At 37.6% G+C, this 21,526-nt stretch overlaps 1 protein-coding gene across 1 annotated transcript in view; it reads right to left on the bottom strand.

Moving 5' to 3' along the window:
• LOC150105705 (uncharacterized) overlaps window positions 1–19,775 on the bottom strand; it is a 72,784-nt gene extending 53,009 nt beyond the window's left edge. Inside the window, exons 1-2 of the mRNA XM_090394534.1 lie at window positions 19,392–19,775; window positions 286–469 (exon numbers count right to left, since the gene is read on the bottom strand). Of these exons, the coding sequence (XP_090250660.1) occupies window positions 286–469; window positions 19,392–19,480 (273 nt within the window). The 5' untranslated portion in view covers window positions 19,481–19,775. The remainder of the gene's footprint in view (window positions 1–285; window positions 470–19,391) is intronic.
• Between the last annotated feature and the right edge of the window lie 1,751 nt (window positions 19,776–21,526).

Genomic DNA, 21,526 nt, shown 5'->3' with positions numbered 1-21,526 from the left:
AAAATTGCTATAGTTATCTTTAAATACTTTAAGTTACTATTATTAAGTAACTGCTAACTTATTAAGATAGGTGAAGAATTAAAGAGTAGAAAGTAAACATTAAGGTGAGATTGTCCTGTGGTCAGCAAAATCACAGGATAATCAGCAGTCTTAGTAAGTTAGCAGTTACTCAGCAGCAAAGGTTAAATTTATTTAAAGTTAATTGTACATATATCTAAATGTCTATAATTAAACAGTTAAAATTGATTCAGCAGCTTATATATAGCATTAATTTACCTAACTTACATCATTTCTTAATTCACTGAATGTTTTCCTAATTCCTTGATGGCACATAATGAATGCAGTGGTATCTCCATCAGTACTAGCTGACTCATCAAGTATTTGGCCCATTGTTGATATCTGTAGAGGATGCTGACTTTGTTCATAAATATAACTTATTTTTTGCTCATTACTGTAAACAGAGGTATAACTGTAATGAAATCATTATGAGTGTTAGTATACGCAATTAATAAGATACTGCATAAATCTAAATACCTGTTTAAAAACAAAGCTTTGAAATAATATTTTAATTAATTAATAAATAATTTGTGTTTTTTTTCCCATGTTTTCCATCTGGTTTACATTTTTTTGAAACATGAAAGCAATGTACATTTCCCTATGTCAAGTTATTAGCATATAAGGTTTTAAAATTTGGAAAACAAAAATGCAGAATTTATGCTTTGAGGATATATTGTCGGAGGTGCAGGAAATAAGATATGAGGGTGATAGTGGATAAGGATCTGAAATTTAGGGGACACAGAGCCAAATTTGTGAAGACAACACAAAGGCTTCTGGAAATGATGTGGAGGACACTGACTTGTAGAAGTATAGAGATTCTTGTTCCATTGTATAAGGCTTTAATTAAGCCACACATGGACTATTGTGACCAGATTTGGTCATCTGGTTTTCAGAAGGATGAAGAGATGTTGGAGAGGGTTCAGAGGCGACTGACTAAGGTAGTTTCTGACCTCTGGAATGTCGAGTATGGGGAAAGATTGAGAAGATGCAACTTGCAGAGTCTGGTGGACAGGAGGAGGAGGGGAGATATGATAGAGATCTACAAGTTATTAAGGGGTTGTTATAGGATCAATGCTGGAGAGGTTCTACAGAAAATAGTGGGAGATCAGGGGAGAACCAGAGGTCATCCCTGGAAGCTGAATAAGAAGGGTGTGCGTAGGGGGAAGTGAGAAGCAGGTTTTTCATGCAGAGTTGTGAATGATTGGAATGCCTTGCCTGAGAGTGTGGTGTCTGCAGAGAATTTGAGTGTGTTTATAACATGATATGATGAGCTGTGTGTTCGATAAAAGGACCTCCTAGATGAGTCTTTGACTCCATGGGGTCTTGGGTAATAATAATGACAATAGGTATTCTACTGGTGGGGCTGCCACCTTTGGGCAATGAAGGTTGCTTTTTTTAGCAGACAGTGGAAACTACAGTGTGAGAGGAAGGAGTCATCCCCTCACCCTTGAATTGCTCGAATAGCACTCGGGAAGGGAGTAAGAAGTAAAAGAGAGTAGAAGACCGGTCTACAGATATAATATACCCAGTGTATATTACAGGAAGTAAGATCAGGTCTAGCTTGGGTATCTCAGGTTTGCCATGCCTGTACATACCTGCTCTTGAGATAAATTGGAAAAGGTTAACAAACTTTGGAACATTAGAAGCATAGCACATAAAAAAGAATTAGATAAAATTTTAAATGAAGAAAATATAGAAACTGCAGTTCTTACAGAAAAATAAACAACAAATTATCATATCATATATAGTGCAGTAGATAAGCAAAATAAGTGCAAAAGCTGGCATAATGATTTGGATCCATAAATCAGTTAAAGCAAAAATAACTCATACATACTAGAATGAAAGAATATTAGAAGAGCAATTACAATTAAATAAAACAATTTGGGGGGTGGGGCATACCTCCAACAGTTGTTGGAGTGTGCCCCCCCCCCAAAAAAAAAGAAGGAAAAGACAAAATAATGACTTTTGCAAACAGCTATACAAGGAATATATGAAAATTTAAATAAAAACACACAATATAATTATAGGTGGAGATTTTAAATGCCAGAATAGGAATTTAAACAATTAATATTAATAGAGAAAAATTTGGAGAATGAACAGTAAACAAAAATGGAAAACAACTCATCATGCTATGAACATAAAAATGATAAAATGACAAAAATGATGGTGATGAGAGCAAGAATGATCAATGAGTTCAGAGGAGGGGTATGATAGACTGTGTTTCCTAGGAAGGACCTCCCATGATGAGTCTTTTGACTCCATGGATGCCTGAATAATAATAATAATCAATAACAGAATACTTTATAGCAAAGGAAAAAGCAGCAAGCCTTTTCCTAGATGTTAAAGTCAGGAGAGGGCTAGAAATGGCAGTGGAAACAGTAGTAGTGTGAGAGAAGAAGAGAGGATGGGAATGCAAGAAGAACAAGGAAATGGGGAGGAGCCCAGGTGGATAAGGAGACATGGGATAGAGAGAGTGGATATGTTGAGAGTAGCAGTGAATGTGTGTATGGAGATGGAGTATATTGCAATATAGGTGGGGAAATTGAGACTGAACAGATATATGTGTGGCAAGCGGTGATAAAGGTGATCGGGAAAGGGCAGGTATGTAGAGGAAATCACAACCAACAAGTGGCTTGGATAGAACTGGTTATAGATCTAAAAATTAACTGCTGTGTTTGTGTGTTGTGAATGTAGACACATTGAATCAGTTTAAGGCATAGCTGGATGAGCATTTTGTATGATAGTGTGTACCTCCCACTATGAGTCTGACTCCATGGAAGTCAGATGTTAATAATAATAATAAAAATAGATATATATCATCATACAGTGCAAGCAAAATTAAGGTTTCCAGTAAATTGGTTACAAAAAATACAAAGAAAAAAAAAACATCTAGAGAAATAAAATCTAATTACAAAGTAAGACTACTAAACGATTTAAGTACAGTATAAGAAATTTATACCAACAGAGAATTAATAACTATTTAGAAAAAAAATACAAGAAAATGGAGACGTCAAGAAAGAATAAAATAATATAAAAGAAATTATTACCCCCAAGATGAGTCTCTGATTCCATGGAGGTCAGATGTTAATAATTACATCAGCTGCATATGAAAGTCAAGGGACACACAAAAAATATCATTAAAAAAAAATTACATATATAGGACAATGAAATAAAAACAATAATTGAAAATTCAATTTAAGAACAAGTATGACATTTGGTGCAAATAGTATGGCCTCCCTTGATGAGTTTGACTCCCTCGAGGTCTCTCTTAATAATAATAATAATAATAATAATTTATTCATGTGGGGTTCCCTGCTTTCCTGCTCTGTTCCTTAGGACAGGTTGAGCCCTCCTAATGAGGGATTAACTATGTATTTTATGACTGCAAATCAGTGTGTGTGTGTTCACAGGCCAGTTTGCTCGTTCTGTTGGATGAAAATACCCCCCCCCATATGAGACCGGCTAACTCACCTTTAGTCGAAAGAAACCAGAAAAAGGTTCCTCATATCATGGATGGCAATCGAAGCCAGGTCTTTCTAACCAAAGGGGGCTTCATCTATACCAACTGAGCTACGGAGGCCCTGATGATGATGATGATAATAATAATAAATAAACAAATAAAAAGTTGGCTTTTAAGAGATAATTAAGTAGCAAAAAACAAGATGAAATTGAATATAAAAAAAATAATATAAAAAAAAAAAGCAATAGCTGAAAGAGAAACCAGAAGAAACAGAAAGCTGGAAAAAATTTGTATAATAACTAGAAAAAGATATACACAAAATAAGACCCAATGCATATTAAAATACTAAATCACATGAATTCAGATAAAAAAGAAACTACAAATATAAATTATGGTATAGATTTATAAGAATTATTGGATTATTTTACAGATCTTTGGACAAATAATACTAACAAAAAAAATTACACTCAAACCTACAAAAATGCTTTAAATAATATAATAACAATGAAAGAATTTCATTGTTATTATTATTTTAAGTAAAATAAAAACAGCCAAATCAGCAGGAGGTGATGGGATAAACTCCAAACAGTATAAATTTGATGTAAAAATTTTCATTAGAGATTATTAAAATTTTTAAATGAAATATCTGGCCTGGTTGGCCGAGTGGTTAGCGTATCCGCTCTCCAGCCAAAAGGCTGCAGGTTCGAATCCCACCATGGGCATGGATGTTTGTGATTATCTGAGGAAAATACTGGTGGAGGTCAGCAGTAATTGTGGTCAGTTGGTGGATTGAGTGGTGGAGACAGAGCTGTAAAGCAGGTGCCCTCCCTCGATGAGTCTTGAACTCCCTGGAGGTGTCATAATAATAATAACATATACAAATACCATCAGAATCGAATACAAGTATAGTAATAACTATATTTAAAAAGGAGGATAAAACAAAACATGCAAATTATTATTATGATTATTATTATTATCCTAAGACCTCAAAGCAGTCAAAGACACATCTAGAAGGTCCCTCTGTCATACACACAGCTCATCATACTGCACCTTAAACACATTCAAATTCTCTGCAGACACCATATTCTCAGACAAAGCATTCCAATCATTCATAATTCTGCATTCAAAAAACCTGCTTGTCACTCCATGTTCAAACCCTCCATCCCTGGAAGCTATATAGCTTTCAGGGATGACCTGTTGATTTCCCCTGATCTCCCACCATTGATATAACAACACCTTACCAACTTGTAAGTCTCTATCATATCATTCCCCCCCCTCTCTCTCTCTCTTCCTTCTATCCACTAGACTCTGTAAATTTCACCTTCTCAACCTTTCCTCATATTCAACTTCAACATTCCAGAGATCAGAAACTATCTTAGTCGGTCGCCTCTGGACCATATCCAACATCTCATTGTTTTGAAAACCAGGTGACCAAATCTATTCACAGTAGTCCATATGTGGCCTAATCAAAGCCTTATACAATGGAACAAGAATCTCCTTACACAACTCGGTGTCCTCTGCATCATTCCCAGAATTCATTGTGTTGTCCTCACAATATTGCAATGTGTCCTCTAAATTTTAGATCCTTATCCACCATCACCCCAAAATCTTTTATTTCCTCCACCTCCAACAATATATCAGCACCAAGCCTAAATTCTACATCCCATCTTTATTTCCCAAATTTTAAAATCTTACATTTTGCAACATGGAACTGGCATCCCCATGCCCAAGTCCATTTACTCAGTCTATTCAAGTCTTCTTGTAAGGCCAGAACATCTACTCTACTCCTCATGGTTTGTCCAATTTTGCACCATCTGCAAACAACTGAATATCCCCATTTAATGCTCTTCTACTCAGCTTCATTATTATACCTGGGCAACACACACACACAATCTCCCCTCTCTGAGTTTTCTTCTGTACAACCTCAAGCATGAATCTCAGATCTCTTGCCACCTCACAAATCACACTGTCTCTCAAGTCATTCATGCCCATCATTGCAATCATCTCATCCACCCTTTCACCCTGCTTAATTGCCCATAGGTACAATTTCTATTGTTCCTCCAGGCATCCATCTTGCACACCACAGATCATCGAGTTTCCATAGATCACACCTCTTACCATTTAGAAACTCAATCAATTTAGAGTACCTATTTTGGTAAAAGCTATCTGCCTGATGTATGCAACATTGAGCTCACTGCTACCTTTTCACTGGATGAAGAAACTCAGGTATATGAAGACAAGATATTAGAGGTGTTGCACAAACTGAATAAGAATTCAACAATAGGGACTGATGGGATATCTGCATGTGTGATGAAAAAGTGTTCAGCTGAACTGGCTATTCCTTTGACCAGGCTGTATGAGTCTGAGAACAGGGACGATTCCACAGGAATGAAAAGAATGTATGATAATTCCATTGCACAATGGTGGTGCAAAGACCGTATTCAACTATCGACCAATTACTAACTCAGGAGTGGTGGTGAAGATTCTGGAAAAACTGGTTAGGATTCACATTCAGAAATGGGTCAACAGTGAATCTCTACTTTGCAATGAGCAACATGGGTTTACTAAGGGAAGGTCATGTTTTAGCAACTTGCTCACATTCAATAACAATATTACCATTGAACGAGACAAGGGGAATAGATACACCATGATACTTTTGGATTTTGCTAAGGCTTTTGACAGAATAAGCATGGTAGACTGTTGCATAAATTGGAGAATATGGGTTTGGATTATACAATATTAGCATGAATAAGACGATGGCTGATTGACAGATATCAAAAAGTGGTCTATGGGGGGGGGGGTGCAAGTCTGCAAGATTTAAGATAACCAGTGGTACACCACAACAATCAGTGCTTGGTCCACTGTTATTCAAACTGTATATTAATTATATTGGGAAGGATTTAACAAGCAACATACAGCTACTTGCTGATGAGGCAAAGATAGGTACTATAATCAGGAATGTTGCCGATATGCAGCTTGCAGAATGATGTGAATAATTGTGGGCATGGGAAAATGGATGTCACTTCAATATCAATAAATGTCAAGTCATACAATTCAACATGATCAGATATCGAATGTCGTATTATATTGGTGTCGTATTATGCTAGAAGAAACTGATTAGGCTAGAATTTTAGTAGATAGGAAGTTGAAGTTCATGGGCCATGTAGCAAAGATTGCAAATGCAACTCAAAAGATAATTTCAATGCTGAAACAAATCTTCATATGTAAAGATAAGGATGTCATTTGGCCTTTTTACAAGGCCTTGATAAGATCTCACTTGGACTATTGTGTGCAGCTGGTCTCCGTTGTGATTCCGATATACTGGAGAAAGAGTGCAAAGGAGAGTGTTAAAAATTATATCAGGATTATGGAATACTGATTATGAAGACAGATTGAGAATTCATAGACTGCAGACACTAGCAAACAGGAGAAAGAGAAGTGATATGATTGAGACGTACAAATTTCTGAAAGGATTATACAGGATTTCAATTGATGGAATTTTTCAATTTATTCTAGTGTGCAAGGTGAGGAAAGGACAAGAAGGCATCCTTGGAAACTGAGAATGAATGCCACTAAGAAAGGTGGGGGGGGGGGGGGGCTAGATTTTTCTTTCATAAGGTGGTGCATGATTGGAATGTTGTGAGTGCTGGCATGCTGGTCTGGTTGGCCGAGTGGTTAGCATATCCACTCTTCAGCCAAAAGGTTGTCTGCGCGGTTAGCCTAGTGGCTTTGCGCTTCGTAACCACATGCCTGGGGAAGGAGTATCCTGGGTTTGATTCCCGTCGCCAACGTGAGGAGCTTAAGGATCTTCCTCAGCCATAGCCAAGTTAGCCTGTCTTGGGAGTGGACAGCAGGGTTTTCCCCCCAGTTTATCTGGGGTTTTTCATCCCGCAAGCAGGCAAACCGGCCCCGTGAACACACACGGATCTACAGCCATAAATGCTTAACCCCCATGAGGGGGGCTCAACTCGCCCAAATAGGGAAGGGGGAGAAAAGGGAGGAAACTCCATATGAATAAATAAATAAAGCCAAAAGGCTGCATTTTCGAATCCCACCGTAAGCATGGAGTTTGCGATTGTCTGTGGAAATACTAGTGGTGATGGTGGTGGGTGGCAGATGGCGCTGGTGTAGTTGCAGTTAGTGGATTGAGTGGTGGGTACAAAGAGTTGTAGAGCAGATACTCTTCCTTGATGAGTCTTTAGACTCCCTGGAGGTATCATATAATAATAATAATAATAATAATAGAACAGATAAATACTCAGTTAGCTTGGATGTGAAATATCATATGAAGGTGAAAAAGATTATTATTATTATTACCCAAGACCCCATGGAGTCAAAGACTTATCTAGGAGGTCCTTTTATCATACACACACACACACACAGCTCATCATACCATGCTTTAAACACACTCAAATTCTCTGCAGACACCACACTCTCCAGCAAGGCATTTTAATCATTCACAACTCTGCATGAAAAAAACCTGCTTCTCACTCCCTACTCACACCTGCATTATCTGTAGAACCTCTCCAGCATTGAACCTATAATAATCCCTTAATAACTTGTAGGCCTCTATCATATCTCCCCTTTTCCTGTCCACCAAACTCTGCAAGTTGCATCTTCTCAACCTTTCCTTAGAGGTTAGAAACCACCTAGTCAGTCGCCTCTGGACCCTTACCAACATCTCTTCATCCTTCTGAAAACCAGGTGACCAAATCTGGGACAATAGTCCATGTATGGCCTAATCAAAAGCCTTATACAATGGAACAAGAATCTCCCTACTTCTACAAGTCAGTGTACTCTGCATCATTCCCAGAAGCCTTTGTGTTGTCTTCCCACTTTTGGCTATGTGTCCCCTAAATTTCAGATCCTTTTCCACTATCCCCCCCCTCCAGATCTCTTATTTCCTCCACGTCTGATATTATATCCTCACCAAACATAAATTCTGCATCCCATTTTTGTTTTCCAAATTTTAAAACCATATATTTTGCAACATTGAACTCACATCCCCATTCCTTGCCCAATCACTCAATTTCTTCATGTCTTCTTGTAAGGTCACAACATCTTCTCTACTCTTCATGGTTCGTCCCAACTTGGCATCATCTGCAAACAACTGAATATCTCATTCCAAATCTTCACCAATATTATTAATATACAAGTTAAACAGCAATGGCCCTAAAACAGCCCCTGAGGCACACCACTAGTAACTTTCCTTTTCCTGGATATCGCTCCTCCATACACAACCTGTTGACACCTATCAGATAGCCAGTCTCCAATCAATGCACCTATCTAATATCCAACCCCATCCACTCTAGTTTGACTATCAACTTATCATGCGGTAATCTATCAAAAGCCTTTGTGAAATCTAAGTATATTACTGTGTATAACCTTCTCCACTGTCCATGGAAGCAGTCACCTTATTGTAGTAAGTAAGTAGATACTAAAACATGACCTCCTTTTAGTAAATCCATACTGTCCATGAAAGATAATACCATTGTTGTCAAACTTATTCTGAATCCTAGTTCTCACAACCTTCTCCAACAATTTAACTACAACACCTGACACACAGATAGGCCTATAGTTTGATTCTTGAGATGCTTGAGTTCTATCACCTTCTTTATGAAGTGGCACAATCTTGCCCTCCCTCCACTACTTAGAAACATGACCGAGTGTAAGACTCGTATTTAAAAAATATGTCAAGGCCAGTGTGAACTCCCAGGCACATTCCTTCAGAATACGTGGTGATATATTATCAAGTCCCACAGCTTTATTTACATTTAGTTTGCTCAACTCCCCATACACCTCTTGCTCACTTACAGTCAGTCTCCCCTCCCCATCATTAACTACTCTCAATCTCTTCATTAAGTCACATTCACAAGATTGAAAGACCTTTATGAACTGCTCATAAAGTATCTCCACCACACATTTTGTAACAGCTGTCTTTATACCATTTCCTCCAATCAATGTCATATTTCCATAATAATTCTTTCTTTTGCTGGCTACATATCAAAAGAACTCCTTAGGATTCTTTTTTGGTTCATTAGCTAACTGCTGTTCATACCTCTCTTTAGCTACCTTCACCAACCAAGTCACCAGCCATGTCTGATCTTTGTAGTCCTCATGGAATTGGTTATTTCCATTTCTGTTATGCTGCCTCCGTAATGCCCTTTTTCTCTGTATTGCATGCTTAATCTCTTTATTCATCCATTTCATACCTTATTTAACCTTCTCCCCTTTGGAATACATTTAGACATTGCATCTACTAGATAGTTTTTGAAAATCCTCCAAGCTGCACTGATCTCTTTTCCTGCTAACTCCTCATTCCATGCTACACCTGCAAGATGTCTCCTGAGCTCTTCATAACCCCCCCCCCCCCCCTGTAGTTCCACATATACCCTTTTCTTACAGGATGTCCTCTCACTGCTGGCACTCACCCAGGTAATCACCTCATGGTCACTCTCACCAATTGGTGGGTGTAATCAGAGCATGTAATTATAAAAATTCATTTATAATTACATGCTCTGATGTGATAACCAATCCAAGACCCTCAATCCTCGTGTGCCCATTATTACATACTCTCTGAGTTAATTATCCCTCAAAAACTCAAGAAACTCATTTTCTTTACTTCTAGTTGCTATCTCATCATTACAGTCTATACTGTCATAATTAAAATCACCCATATGATCACTCTTTCCTTATTTGCTTGGCTAATTTGATTTTTCATTTCATAGTCACTACCATCCACATTTCCTGGTCTATAACAACATCCAACCAAGTATTTCATTCCATTCACCTCTATCTCACACCATACTGCCTCAAAACCACTGGCACTATTTCCTTCTTGCATCTCTACTTTGTATGGACATAACTCTTTCCTTTATCATTAATAGCACTCCCCTCCCTCCCTCCCTTTTTACCCCTTCTATCCTCACAAAACACATCATACCCTTCCGTCTCTATTCCTGTCAAGATGTCATGCTCATCTAACCATATCTCACTTATTCCAACAATTTTTGGGTGAACAGACTCAATTAGTGCAACCATTTCATCTGCGTTGTTTATTACACTTCTAGCATTTGTATATAAACACAACAGCTCATTCCTGGATCTATAGCTAGTTCCACTGATACTACTCATTCAATGTGATCTCTGTATGCTTGACTAGGTCCCTTTCAAGTTATTCATTTTAGAATCCTCTTCAATTCCAAGTGTTTCCTCTTGATCCCAGGTCATCCCATTCCTTTCCTTCTACACTTGCTCTCACATCCTCTTGGAGCATCCACCTTTCTCATGCTGTGTATCTCTGTCCACCCTGAGCCTCCCCATTTCCCTGTTCATCTTGCACACTTATTCTGTCATTTTTCATACTCATGCCACTTACTTCCTCATTCATAACCACCTCCTCAATCTCTCCTGTCATACTCTCCTGCTCTTCCACATTATTTACCACTTGATCTGATTCATTCTCTGATACTCACTTCTCTACCTTCCAGCAACAGTCTCTCCAAGTGTCTCCACTTATCTCACCATAGTCATACCTAGGCAACACGCTTACTACCCTTCTTGTCACACTGTTCTCTTTTATCTGCCTAAACAGCCTCATGATATCCATTCTGACGTGTGCTCTTGTAAGTCATTCTTACCTATTAAAACCATCAACTCCTTTGCTTGCTCCCTCCTCATATCCAATGCCTCAATCACTGTACTCACTCTACTCAAAAGATAAATAATTAAAAATCTCAAAATTTTTACAGATTATAGGCCTGATAAATAGGCTTAACACAAATATTGTACAAAAAAGAAACACTTTGGAAACATACAATACTTTATCAGTGTCTATGTTATTATATGGGAGCAAAATTTGAGCAATAAGCCAACAAGATAAACAAAGAATAAAAACAAATGAAATGAGATTCATAAGGAGAAATGCAAAATATACATTATTAGACAAAAAAGGAACAAAGATATTTTAAAAGAACTAAAAACAAATCAACAGAAGATAAACTAAACAATAACAAAAAATTAGATAGAACACATGAACTCTCATGATGAATCTTTTCTAAACATATTCTAAACAATTAATATAAACCAACTGGAAAGAGAAGACTGGGTGGACTTCAAAAGAGTATATTGAAGGATAATGAAACTGGAACAGACCAATATGGTCTATATCTGCAATTAGCATTTCATGATGATTAATAAGTAATCAATTATTTGTTAATCAAATAATTATTAAATAATTTATTAATTAATAAAATTAATTTTGATTTTTAAAATAATTTTAATAAAAATTAGTTTAAGTTAATGTTGCAAAATGCAAGGTCTTGAAATTTGGCAGAGAAGGTTGGTATGCAGAGGATACAATTAACGGAGAAATTTTGAAGGAGGTGGAAGAGATGACAGATCTGGGCATGATGGTAGATAGAGACTTGAAGTTTAAGGATCACATTACAACAACTGTAAGAACATCCCAATAGATCATGGCAGTAATGAGGAGGATATTGACATGCAGAAGCAAAGAGGTTTTTTCAGGATACATATGGCCTACTGTGCAGAGATTTGGTTTTCAAAGTGATCAGGATGTTTTAGAGAGGGTCCAGAGTAGGTTTATTAAGTGAGTGTCAGATATTAGGAGAGACTGAAGGAATGTAATTGCAGAGTTTGTTGAATAGGAGAAGGGATATGACTGAGACATAAGTGGGTGAGGAGTTATTCAGATTAATGTGGAGGAGATTTTTCATAGAGTAGAGGGAGATAAGAGTAGAAAAGAGGCTACGCCTGGAAGCCATAATAAGAGGATGTGAGCAGAGGAGTGAGGAGAAGATTCTTTGCACGGAGGGTAATTGGCGAGTAGAATGCATTGCTTGAAAGTGCAGGGAGTTGGAAACTGTGAATGGGTTTAAGGCACAGTTCAATGATTTTTTTTGCATGAAAGACTATGGACCTTCTACAATGAGTCCTCTGATGCCATGGAGGATAGATAATAATATCTGAAACAGATAGCCACTTTTTTGAATCAATGCCATAATTGATATTTTTTGTACATGGAAAAAATACTAATAATGTAAAAATTAAAAAAAATAAGAACCCTTCGCAAAGGTTTCTTATTTTTAATTAATTTTAGTTTTTAATTTTCACCTTACAGAGTGTTTTCAAAACATCATATGAATAAACAATATTTAAAATAACAAAAATACTTTGTTTTTTTTACACTTTATAACCTCAATTTTTATATAACTTATGCCTCATTCTATAATAAATTTAGTTTAATCCTTTATCCAAGTGTGAGAAACAAAGTTTGCACCTGAAAGTATCTTCAGGACTAGGGTAAGATAATGCAACACCAGGCAACTCGTTGCAAAGGTGGAGAAAGCTCTCATCACTCCTATCTCAGTATTTCCCATAATGCAAAGCACATCTCCTTGTGGATATGTGTAATGCTATGCATTAAGGCAAGGGCCACTACCCATACCGGTTTCGACCTTTATTGAGGTCTCGTCAGTGGGAGCCAGGCCCAGTAGTGGAGATACAAAGGCAGAAGCAATAAGAGGTCATACTAACCTATAGGAGTTGCCAAAGGGTGCGCAACCTTATTATTAAATTACTCCAGATTCAGAGAAAGATGTTGAGAGTTTATTTTTCACTTGGTTAGACTATAATAAGTTTAGTTTCATCCTTTATCCAAGTGTGAGCAAACAAAGTTTGCACCTGAAAGTATCTTCAGGACTGGGATAAGGTAGTGCAACACCAGGCAACTCGTTGCAAAGGTGGAGAAAGCTCTCATCACTCCTATCTCAGTATCTCCCATAATGCAAAGCACATCTCCTTGTGGATATGTGTAATGCTATGCATTAAGGCAAGGGCCACTACCAATACCGGTGTTGCACTACCTTACCCCAGTCCTGAAGATACTTTCAGGTGCAAACTTTGTTTGCTCACACTTGGATAAAGGATGAAACTAAACTTATTATAGTCTAACCAAGTGAAAAATAAACTCTCAACATCTTTCTCTGAATCCGGAGTCATTTAATAATAAGGTTGCACACCCTTTGGCAACTCCTATAGGTTAGTATGACCTCTCATTGCTTCTGCCTTTGTATCTCCACTACTGGGCCTGGCTCCCACTGACGAGACCTCAATAAAGGTCGAAACCGGTATGGGTAGTGGCCCTTGCCTTAATGCATAGCATTACACATATCCACAAGGAGATGTGCTTTGCATAATGGGAGATACTGAGATAGGAGTGATGAGAGCTTTCTCCACCTTTGCAATGAGTTGCCTGGTGTTGCACTACCTTACCCCAGTCCTGAAGATACTTTCAGGTGCAAACTTTGTTTGCTCACACTTGGATAAAGGATTAAACTAAACTTATTATAGTCTAACCAAGTGAAAAATAAACTCTCAACATTATGCCTCATTCATTCTACCCTAGACACTAATAATATAACTAACTGAAAAAAAAATTGTACCCAGACAAAAACGTGCAGTAATTTTTCCTACAACACAAGTTGAAGTTGACTAGGAATAAACAAACTGACAACGATGCTATTTATTTTCACAGTATTGATAAATATTCACAGTAATAATAAATATTATTTTCTTATCATTCTGTGTTGTCATCAATACAGAAAATAAATAACGTGCTGTTAAAACATTAGCCTTTCCATGTATTTGAGAAAACTGACAAAGAGATCAACAGGTGGGTATCTAGGTGATAGAATATGGATTTTCTGCAAATTTGTTGGTATTATTATTATTATTATGATGATTCAGGCCTCCATGAAGTCAAAAGCCTCATTGTGGGAGGTCCTTCCTAGAAAGCACAAAGTCTATCATATCACTCCTTGAACTCATTGACCGTTCGTGCTCTCACCACTGTATCAGGCAATGTTTTCAACAGTTTAACCACCCTCCATGCAAAGAAACCACTCCTCATCCTCTTGTTCATAACTTCCCTTGTCATCGTTCATTCACCCTGTTCCACCATGCGAAATAACTCCTCAGTGTCAACCCTGTAACTACCTCTCAACAGTTTAAAAGTCTCAATCATATCACCACTCCTATCTACCAAACTCTGCACTCCACATTCCCTCAGCCTGTCCTCATAACTAACACTGTACAGTGCTAAAACCATCTTTGTTATCCACTCTTGTACCCTTCTTGCAGTTCATTTATCCCCTTCAAATCCTGGAGACAAAATTTGAGAACAATAGTCCAAGTGTGGTCTGATCAGGGCTTTGTACAATAGAATGAAAACACTTATCTCTGTAGGTTAGCGTCCTTCTCAGTATTGCTGCAATCCTCTGGTTACCTTCACCACCTTTGCAATATGTTCCCTGAATTTCAGGTTTCTATCAACATTCACCCCCAGATCTCTTGCCTCTCCTACTTCCTCCAGTACAGCTCCTCTAACAGAGTATGCAGCCTCTCATCAATGTATCCCAAACTTCAAGACTTTACATTTTACTGCATTAAATTGACACCCTTATTCATTTGACATGCCATTCTGTCCAGTTTATTCAAATCCTCTTGCAGGACTACCTGCAATCCACTGACAATGTCATTGATATAAAGGTTAAACGATACAGGTCCCAGTACTGAGCCCTGTGGGACCCCCACTTGTAACCTTCTGCTTCCTTGATATATTCCCACCATACACAAGTCTCTGATAACTATCAGATAGCTCTCCTGAATCCAGTTGACTAACCTGACATCTAAACCCATGTCCTGCAACTTAAATATCAGCTTATCATGTGGTACCCTGTCAAATGCCTTTGCAAAATACAAAAAAATGGCAGAATATGCCTTTTTGTCATTAACTGCTCTTGTCGCATTATTATAAAAGGCAATCACATTACTAAAGCAAGAGAGCCCCTTAACAGATCTATGTTGACTCCCACAGTTAACATTACCCTCATCAGTCCAACACTGCATATGGTCCCTCACTAATTTCTCCAACATCTTTACAACTACTGATGAAACACAAACTGGTCTATAATTTAACACTTCCAGTCTGCTATCACCCTTATGCAATTGCACTATCTTACCCTCCTTCCACTCCTTGGGTACCTTTCCTGTGGCCAGAATTTTATTGAAAATCCAGGTCAATGGAGCTGTCAGATCTTTAGCACATTCTCTCAAAATGTGTGGTGATATTCCATCAAGTCCCACAGCTTTATCGACATCCAGAGTACTCAGTGTTTGAAACACACGTTTCACCTCTAAACCTCAAACTTGCCATATCCCTCTAGTATTGAAACCTACTTCTTCAGAATGAAATATTCCAATAAAGTGTTCATTGAACAACTCTACTATGTCCTCTGCATCAGTCACTCTATTCCCATTTTTATCCTACAACAGTGTTATTCTTCCACTATCGTTTCTCCTCCTACTGGCTACATAGCTAAAAAAGTTTTTGCAATATGTGGCCAGTAGAAGGAAAAATGATTATGGGAGGATGATGCTGGTCAGTGATAATTAGAGAAAGATAAACAGCAAGGAGGATATAGTAGAGGTGTGTAATGAGCACTTCATTAAAGTATTCCATCCTTGTAATTGTAACATATTGCAGAATTTGAGAGCAGTGGGAATGGGGGAGGAACCACTGATGGTGAGTGAGCAGGAGATATGTGAGGAATGGAGTAAAGTTGACGTCAATAAGCCAATGGGACTTGATGGTATATCACCGCATGTCTTGAGAGGAATGTTCCAGGGAGTTAACAACAGCTTTAACATACATTTTTAACATGGAACTAAAATTAGCCCATGTCCAAAAGGAGTGGAAAGTTGACAAAATTGTTCCACATGGAGGTGTCAAATAATAATAATAATAATAATAATAAAGGAGTTGATAAGACTAAGGCTTTGAATTTGGCCAATCTTCTGGTCTGGAGCTGTGGTCAGTATGTTGGAGAAGATAGTGAGTACAAGGATTCAGAACTGGGTGGACAGCAGTAGAATTCTCTTTAATGGATAGCATAGGTTTGAAATGTTTAAAATGAAATCTTGTGTTAGTAATCTGATTATTTATAATAACAAGGTGATGAATACATTGAACAAGGGGGGGGGTGTATATACAGTAGTATATTTAGATTTTGCAAAGGCTTTCATTAGATTGCCACATAACAAACTAGTAGTTAAATTGGAATAGATGGGATTAGGTAGAGTAGTGCATTAGATTGGAGATTGGCTGTCTGATGGGTATCAGTAGGTTGTGTATGGGAGAGTGATATTCCAGAAGAGGATAGTCACTAGATGCATGCCTGCAAGGGTCTGTTTCAGGGCCATTGTTGTTTAACTTGTATGTAAATGACATTGGGAAGGGCTTAAATGGTGATATACAATTGTCTGTAGCTGATGCAAAGTTGGGGAGAGTTATGAGAAGTACAGCTGTTGGAAATTTTTTCCACTTGGTTAGACTATAAATTATATATTTAGTTTAATTCTTTATCCAAGTGTAAGCATACAAAGTTCGTGCCTTAAGTATCTTCAGGACTGGGGCAACTTGTAGCAAAAAGTGGACAAAGCTTCACATCACTTGCCTTAGTATCCCATAATGCAAAGCACATCTCCTTGCAGACATGTCCACCTTTGCTACAAGTTGCCCCAGTCAGAAATATGACCAAATCTGGAAGGAGGGTAAGATAGTAACATTGCATAAAGGTGATGCCAGAATGGAAGTGTCAAACTATAGAGCAGTTTGTAATTCTTTTGTAGTTGTTAAGAAATTAATGAGAGATAGTATCCAGCATTAGGCAGATAAGGGTAATGTTACCTGTAAGGGTCTGCATGGAATTAATGTGATTGCCTTTTATAATAAAGTAACAAGAGCAGCTGAGGAGGGAAAGGCATATACTGCCATATTTTTGGATTTTACAAAAGGCATTTGACAGGGTTCTACACAGCAAGCTCATATTTAAGTTACAGTATAGATGTTTAGATGTCAGGTTAGCAATTTAGATTGTGGATTGGCTGTCTGAAAGATATCAGAAAGTTAGGACTAGGGAGCACTAGCAAGGAAGCATCAGGTTATCAAGTAGGGTTCCCACAAAGCTCAGTACTGGACCTGCATTGTTTAATTTGCACATTAATGACATGTCAATCGATTGCAAAGGGATATTCAATTACTTGCATAAAATGTGAAGTTGGGAAGGATTATTAGTAATAGTGCAAATGTAGTGGCACTTCAGGAGGATTTCAGTAAGCTAGACAGATGATCAAACAACTGAAGATATCACTTTAATGCAACTACGTGTAAGGTCTTGAAGTTTGGAATCCATTGATGGGAAGCTACCAAAAGGAGTTCCACTCTTTTGGAAAATGTACTAGAGGAAGTGAAGGAGACAAAGTACCTTAGGGGTGATGAATGACAGAATCAAATGACAGATGAATATCTGTCATTAGATTCTGCTATAATCATGCCTTGTAGTTCCACGTATATCCTTTTCTCACAGAAACCCTCACATTGATGGTCACTTTCTCTGACCATGAAACTAAAAATTCAGTTTGGACTGCTTTGGCACACTTGTTGGAGAACCAAAGTTTGAATAGTGATGGCCATCATTCCAACAAGAATTATTTCAATTATTCTTGTTAGCATGAAAAATATCAATTATTCTTTAAGAACAAGTGTTTGGATCAGGAGAGATGAAAAAAGTAGAATTCAAAAATCATCATCATCATTCAATTTACCACCAATATCGTAAATAGGACAATGCAGTACAAGACAGAACTAGAGAAAATAGTCCAACATAAAATGAAACTTAGATGTGATTATGATGGTCTGAGTTACCTAAGAGGAGAGCTGAGAAAATATCGAGAAAATATGCTCTTTGATATCTATCCATTAGCCACCCTCTAATCCAAATCACTAGTCTAGGATCCATACTCATTTGCTCCAATTTATGCAACAGAGTTCCATGTGGAATCTTGTCAAATGCCTTTGCAAAGTCCAGCAGGATCACTGAAAAAGGATTTCCTTTATTCAACTCCATTGTTACTTCATTATAGAAAGTGAGCATATTGCTAAAGCAAGATCTACCCTTCACAAAACCGTGTTGCCCCTTATAAAGTATCATATTGTGTCCAACCAGTCCTGAATTCTAATTTTTATCAATTTCTCAAGAACCTTAACCACTACTCCTGATATACTGATTGGTCTATAATTTGCTATCTCAGTCCTGGAGCCCCCCCCCTTATGTAGTGGAATAATTTCCCCCCTTTCTACTCAATTGGGACTTTACCAGAACTGAGGCTTAAATGAAACAGCCAAGATGGAGGAGGTGCTAATTCTCTTGCACATTCCCTTAAAACATTTAATGTAAAAGTTGGATTTTCCAAAGATATTAATGCTTTAGCTAGTTAATTATAGGTATTTTTACAAATAAATCAAAACTTCAGTGTTGCCTTGTCTGTGGAAGAGATATTCTAACTATATATTATTAATTATTTTATTAATACAAGATAGTTCCTGAATGAGTCTTAGCCCCTATTTAATCGCATTAATCCACCTTGTGTATGGCCTCTCCTAATTACCTTACAAATGTATTATCATATGTTAATAGCATGGCTCTTGCGGAGAAAAAGAGATCTGCCACCTCTGCATGAAAACGACTAACCCATCTTGAATGGCCATTATAACGATTTTTCATGTCCTGAACGGGATTCGAACTCGCGTGAGTTCTTGCCTGTTAACCGACAAACCGTGTTCACACATGGAATTTATTTCCCATACATATTAAAATTACATTTCATTAAGTACATTTTTATTAAATAAATTATATTATGGAACTATAAAAACTAATTATTTAGTCGAATCGAAATGGAATTATAAATTATGTTGAAATAAATTAATTTAATTAAGTTATTAAAAAATTACATTTTTCTTGCATTGCACAACGAAATATCCAGCGGAACGTTAAAATTGCTTCCTACGATGTACCTATGTAAAAAACAAATACGAAACATGGTCAAGTAACGTGAAAACTTATTAATGACTATTAACACGAACTAAACAAGCAAATGGTGACTCTGAAAGTCCTTGGCCTCATAATGCTGCATCAGTATTTCAATCTCCCCAACTGGTTTATTTAATGCCTTTCTTCAAGATAAAAGGTAAGTGTGCTGATAACGCAAAGAGATAAATACCGAAGGAATGATTCCATTACACGAATTTAGGATGCATAATAACGATATGTATGCTAAGTGGTAGTCTTGATTAAATTGCTTGTACAGATCGAAATTCCTGTACGCTTCAGTGTAATCTGAAACTGTCGCTACAACCCTCCCTCTCTCTCTTCACTGTCATTCAGTGAAACTGGCGTATAAAAGAGCGCATGCGAAAAAAAAAAAAAAAAGTCACGCTCAGCTGATCTGATACGCCTTCCAAAAGAACAAGGTGAAATCACTTTTTTGTTTGTTTGTCGAATATACTAATCATTGGAAAGATGAAACATAGTTCATCTTCTTTTTTAAGATACCAAGTAATTTTATATAAACTTGGTTTTTAATCCTATTTCCCAAGTGAGCAAACTTGACTTACTTGTCTGTTTGCTCACTTGGCAAATAGGTGCAGGCGCAAACTTGACTTACTTGTCTGTTTGCTCACTTGGGATATAGGATTAAAAACCAAGTTTATATAAAATTACTTGGTATCTTAAATACATAATATACTCAAGTTAAAAAACTTTCTACCTCTATCTTTTATCCTGGGATTTTATTTAATAAGTTCAAAGCACCCTGTGACAACTTGTTTAGGTAAAATTTATATAAGCTCTGCATGGCTGGTGCACAAAAAAGAAGAAATAGATGAAGCAATAAGCAATTTAACAAGCCAAATTAAAAAAGCACTAGAAGCAGTCACCAAAACCACAACCAACCACCCATCTAGTCGGCTCCCAGAAAACATAATGGACCTCATCAGAACAAAAAACAAAGCCAGGAAAAGATACCACAACACAAGAGCCCCACAGGACAAGAAAACTCTGAACAAGTTGAACAACCAAGTCAGAAAAGCACTTCAAATCCACAGGAACCAGGATTGGGACAATAAACTATCATCACTCAACCCAGAAGATCACACAATATGGAAATTTCTGAAGATTCTGCGCGCTAAACACAATCCCCTACCGCCCATGCAAACTGCTCATGGAACGGCGCACACTGATAAAGAAAAAGCAGAAGCAATAGCAGAAAACCTAGAAAAACAATGCAGCCCGTCATATGATAATATAAACATCACCCACATATATAAAGTCCACCAGCAGGTCAAGCGTACCTTAAGTCAGTCCGAAGACAAACCAGCCAGCATCACCCCCACTACTCCAGTTGAAATAACCAACATCATAAAACATCTAAACAACAAAAAAGCTCCAGGGCCAGATGGAATTACTAACAGAATCATCAAATTACTTCCTAGAAAGGCTATTATGCACCTGGTTAACATAACCAATGCAATATTGAGGATACAACACTTCCCCTCTGCATGGAAAACAGCAGACATCATACCAATCCAGGAAACAATCCGCAACTCCCACAAAGCTACCGTCCAATAAGCCTGCTTTCCAACCTGGGAAAGATTGCTGAAAAAATTATCCTTTCAAGACTACAAGAAAAATCAGACCAAATAAGAATAATTCCAAACGAACAATTCGGCTTCCACCGTATGCACAGCACAGTGCAACAAATACACCGACTAGTGGAGCATATCACTCAAGGATACAACTGGAACCTTCACACAGCTGCAGTTTTTCTGGATATTGCCAAGGCCTTTGATAAGGTATGGCATCAAGGATTACTCTATAAACTCATTCAGGCCAACATTCCAACAAACCTTACCCGTCTAATAAAATCATACCTCGCTGACAGATCCATGCAGATAAAAATAAATGGCACCATCTCAGCTAGGCGCAAAATCCTGGCAGGAGTACCACAGGGATCTCTTTTGGCTCCTTTACTTTTCACAATCTACGTGGCTGACATTCCACAGAACCTGAGGACTACCATCACAGCCCT

Source organism: Typopeltis vanoorti, chromosome 6 (genome assembly GCF_054136105.1).
Source record: "Typopeltis vanoorti isolate ZY-2024b chromosome 6, IOZ_Tvanoo_1.0, whole genome shotgun sequence".
NCBI classification, from domain to species: Eukaryota; Metazoa; Arthropoda; class Arachnida; order Uropygi; family Thelyphonidae; genus Typopeltis; species Typopeltis vanoorti.
The sequence above is the reverse complement of the archived record's forward strand: the minus strand, read 5'-3'. Positions and strand labels throughout refer to the sequence as shown.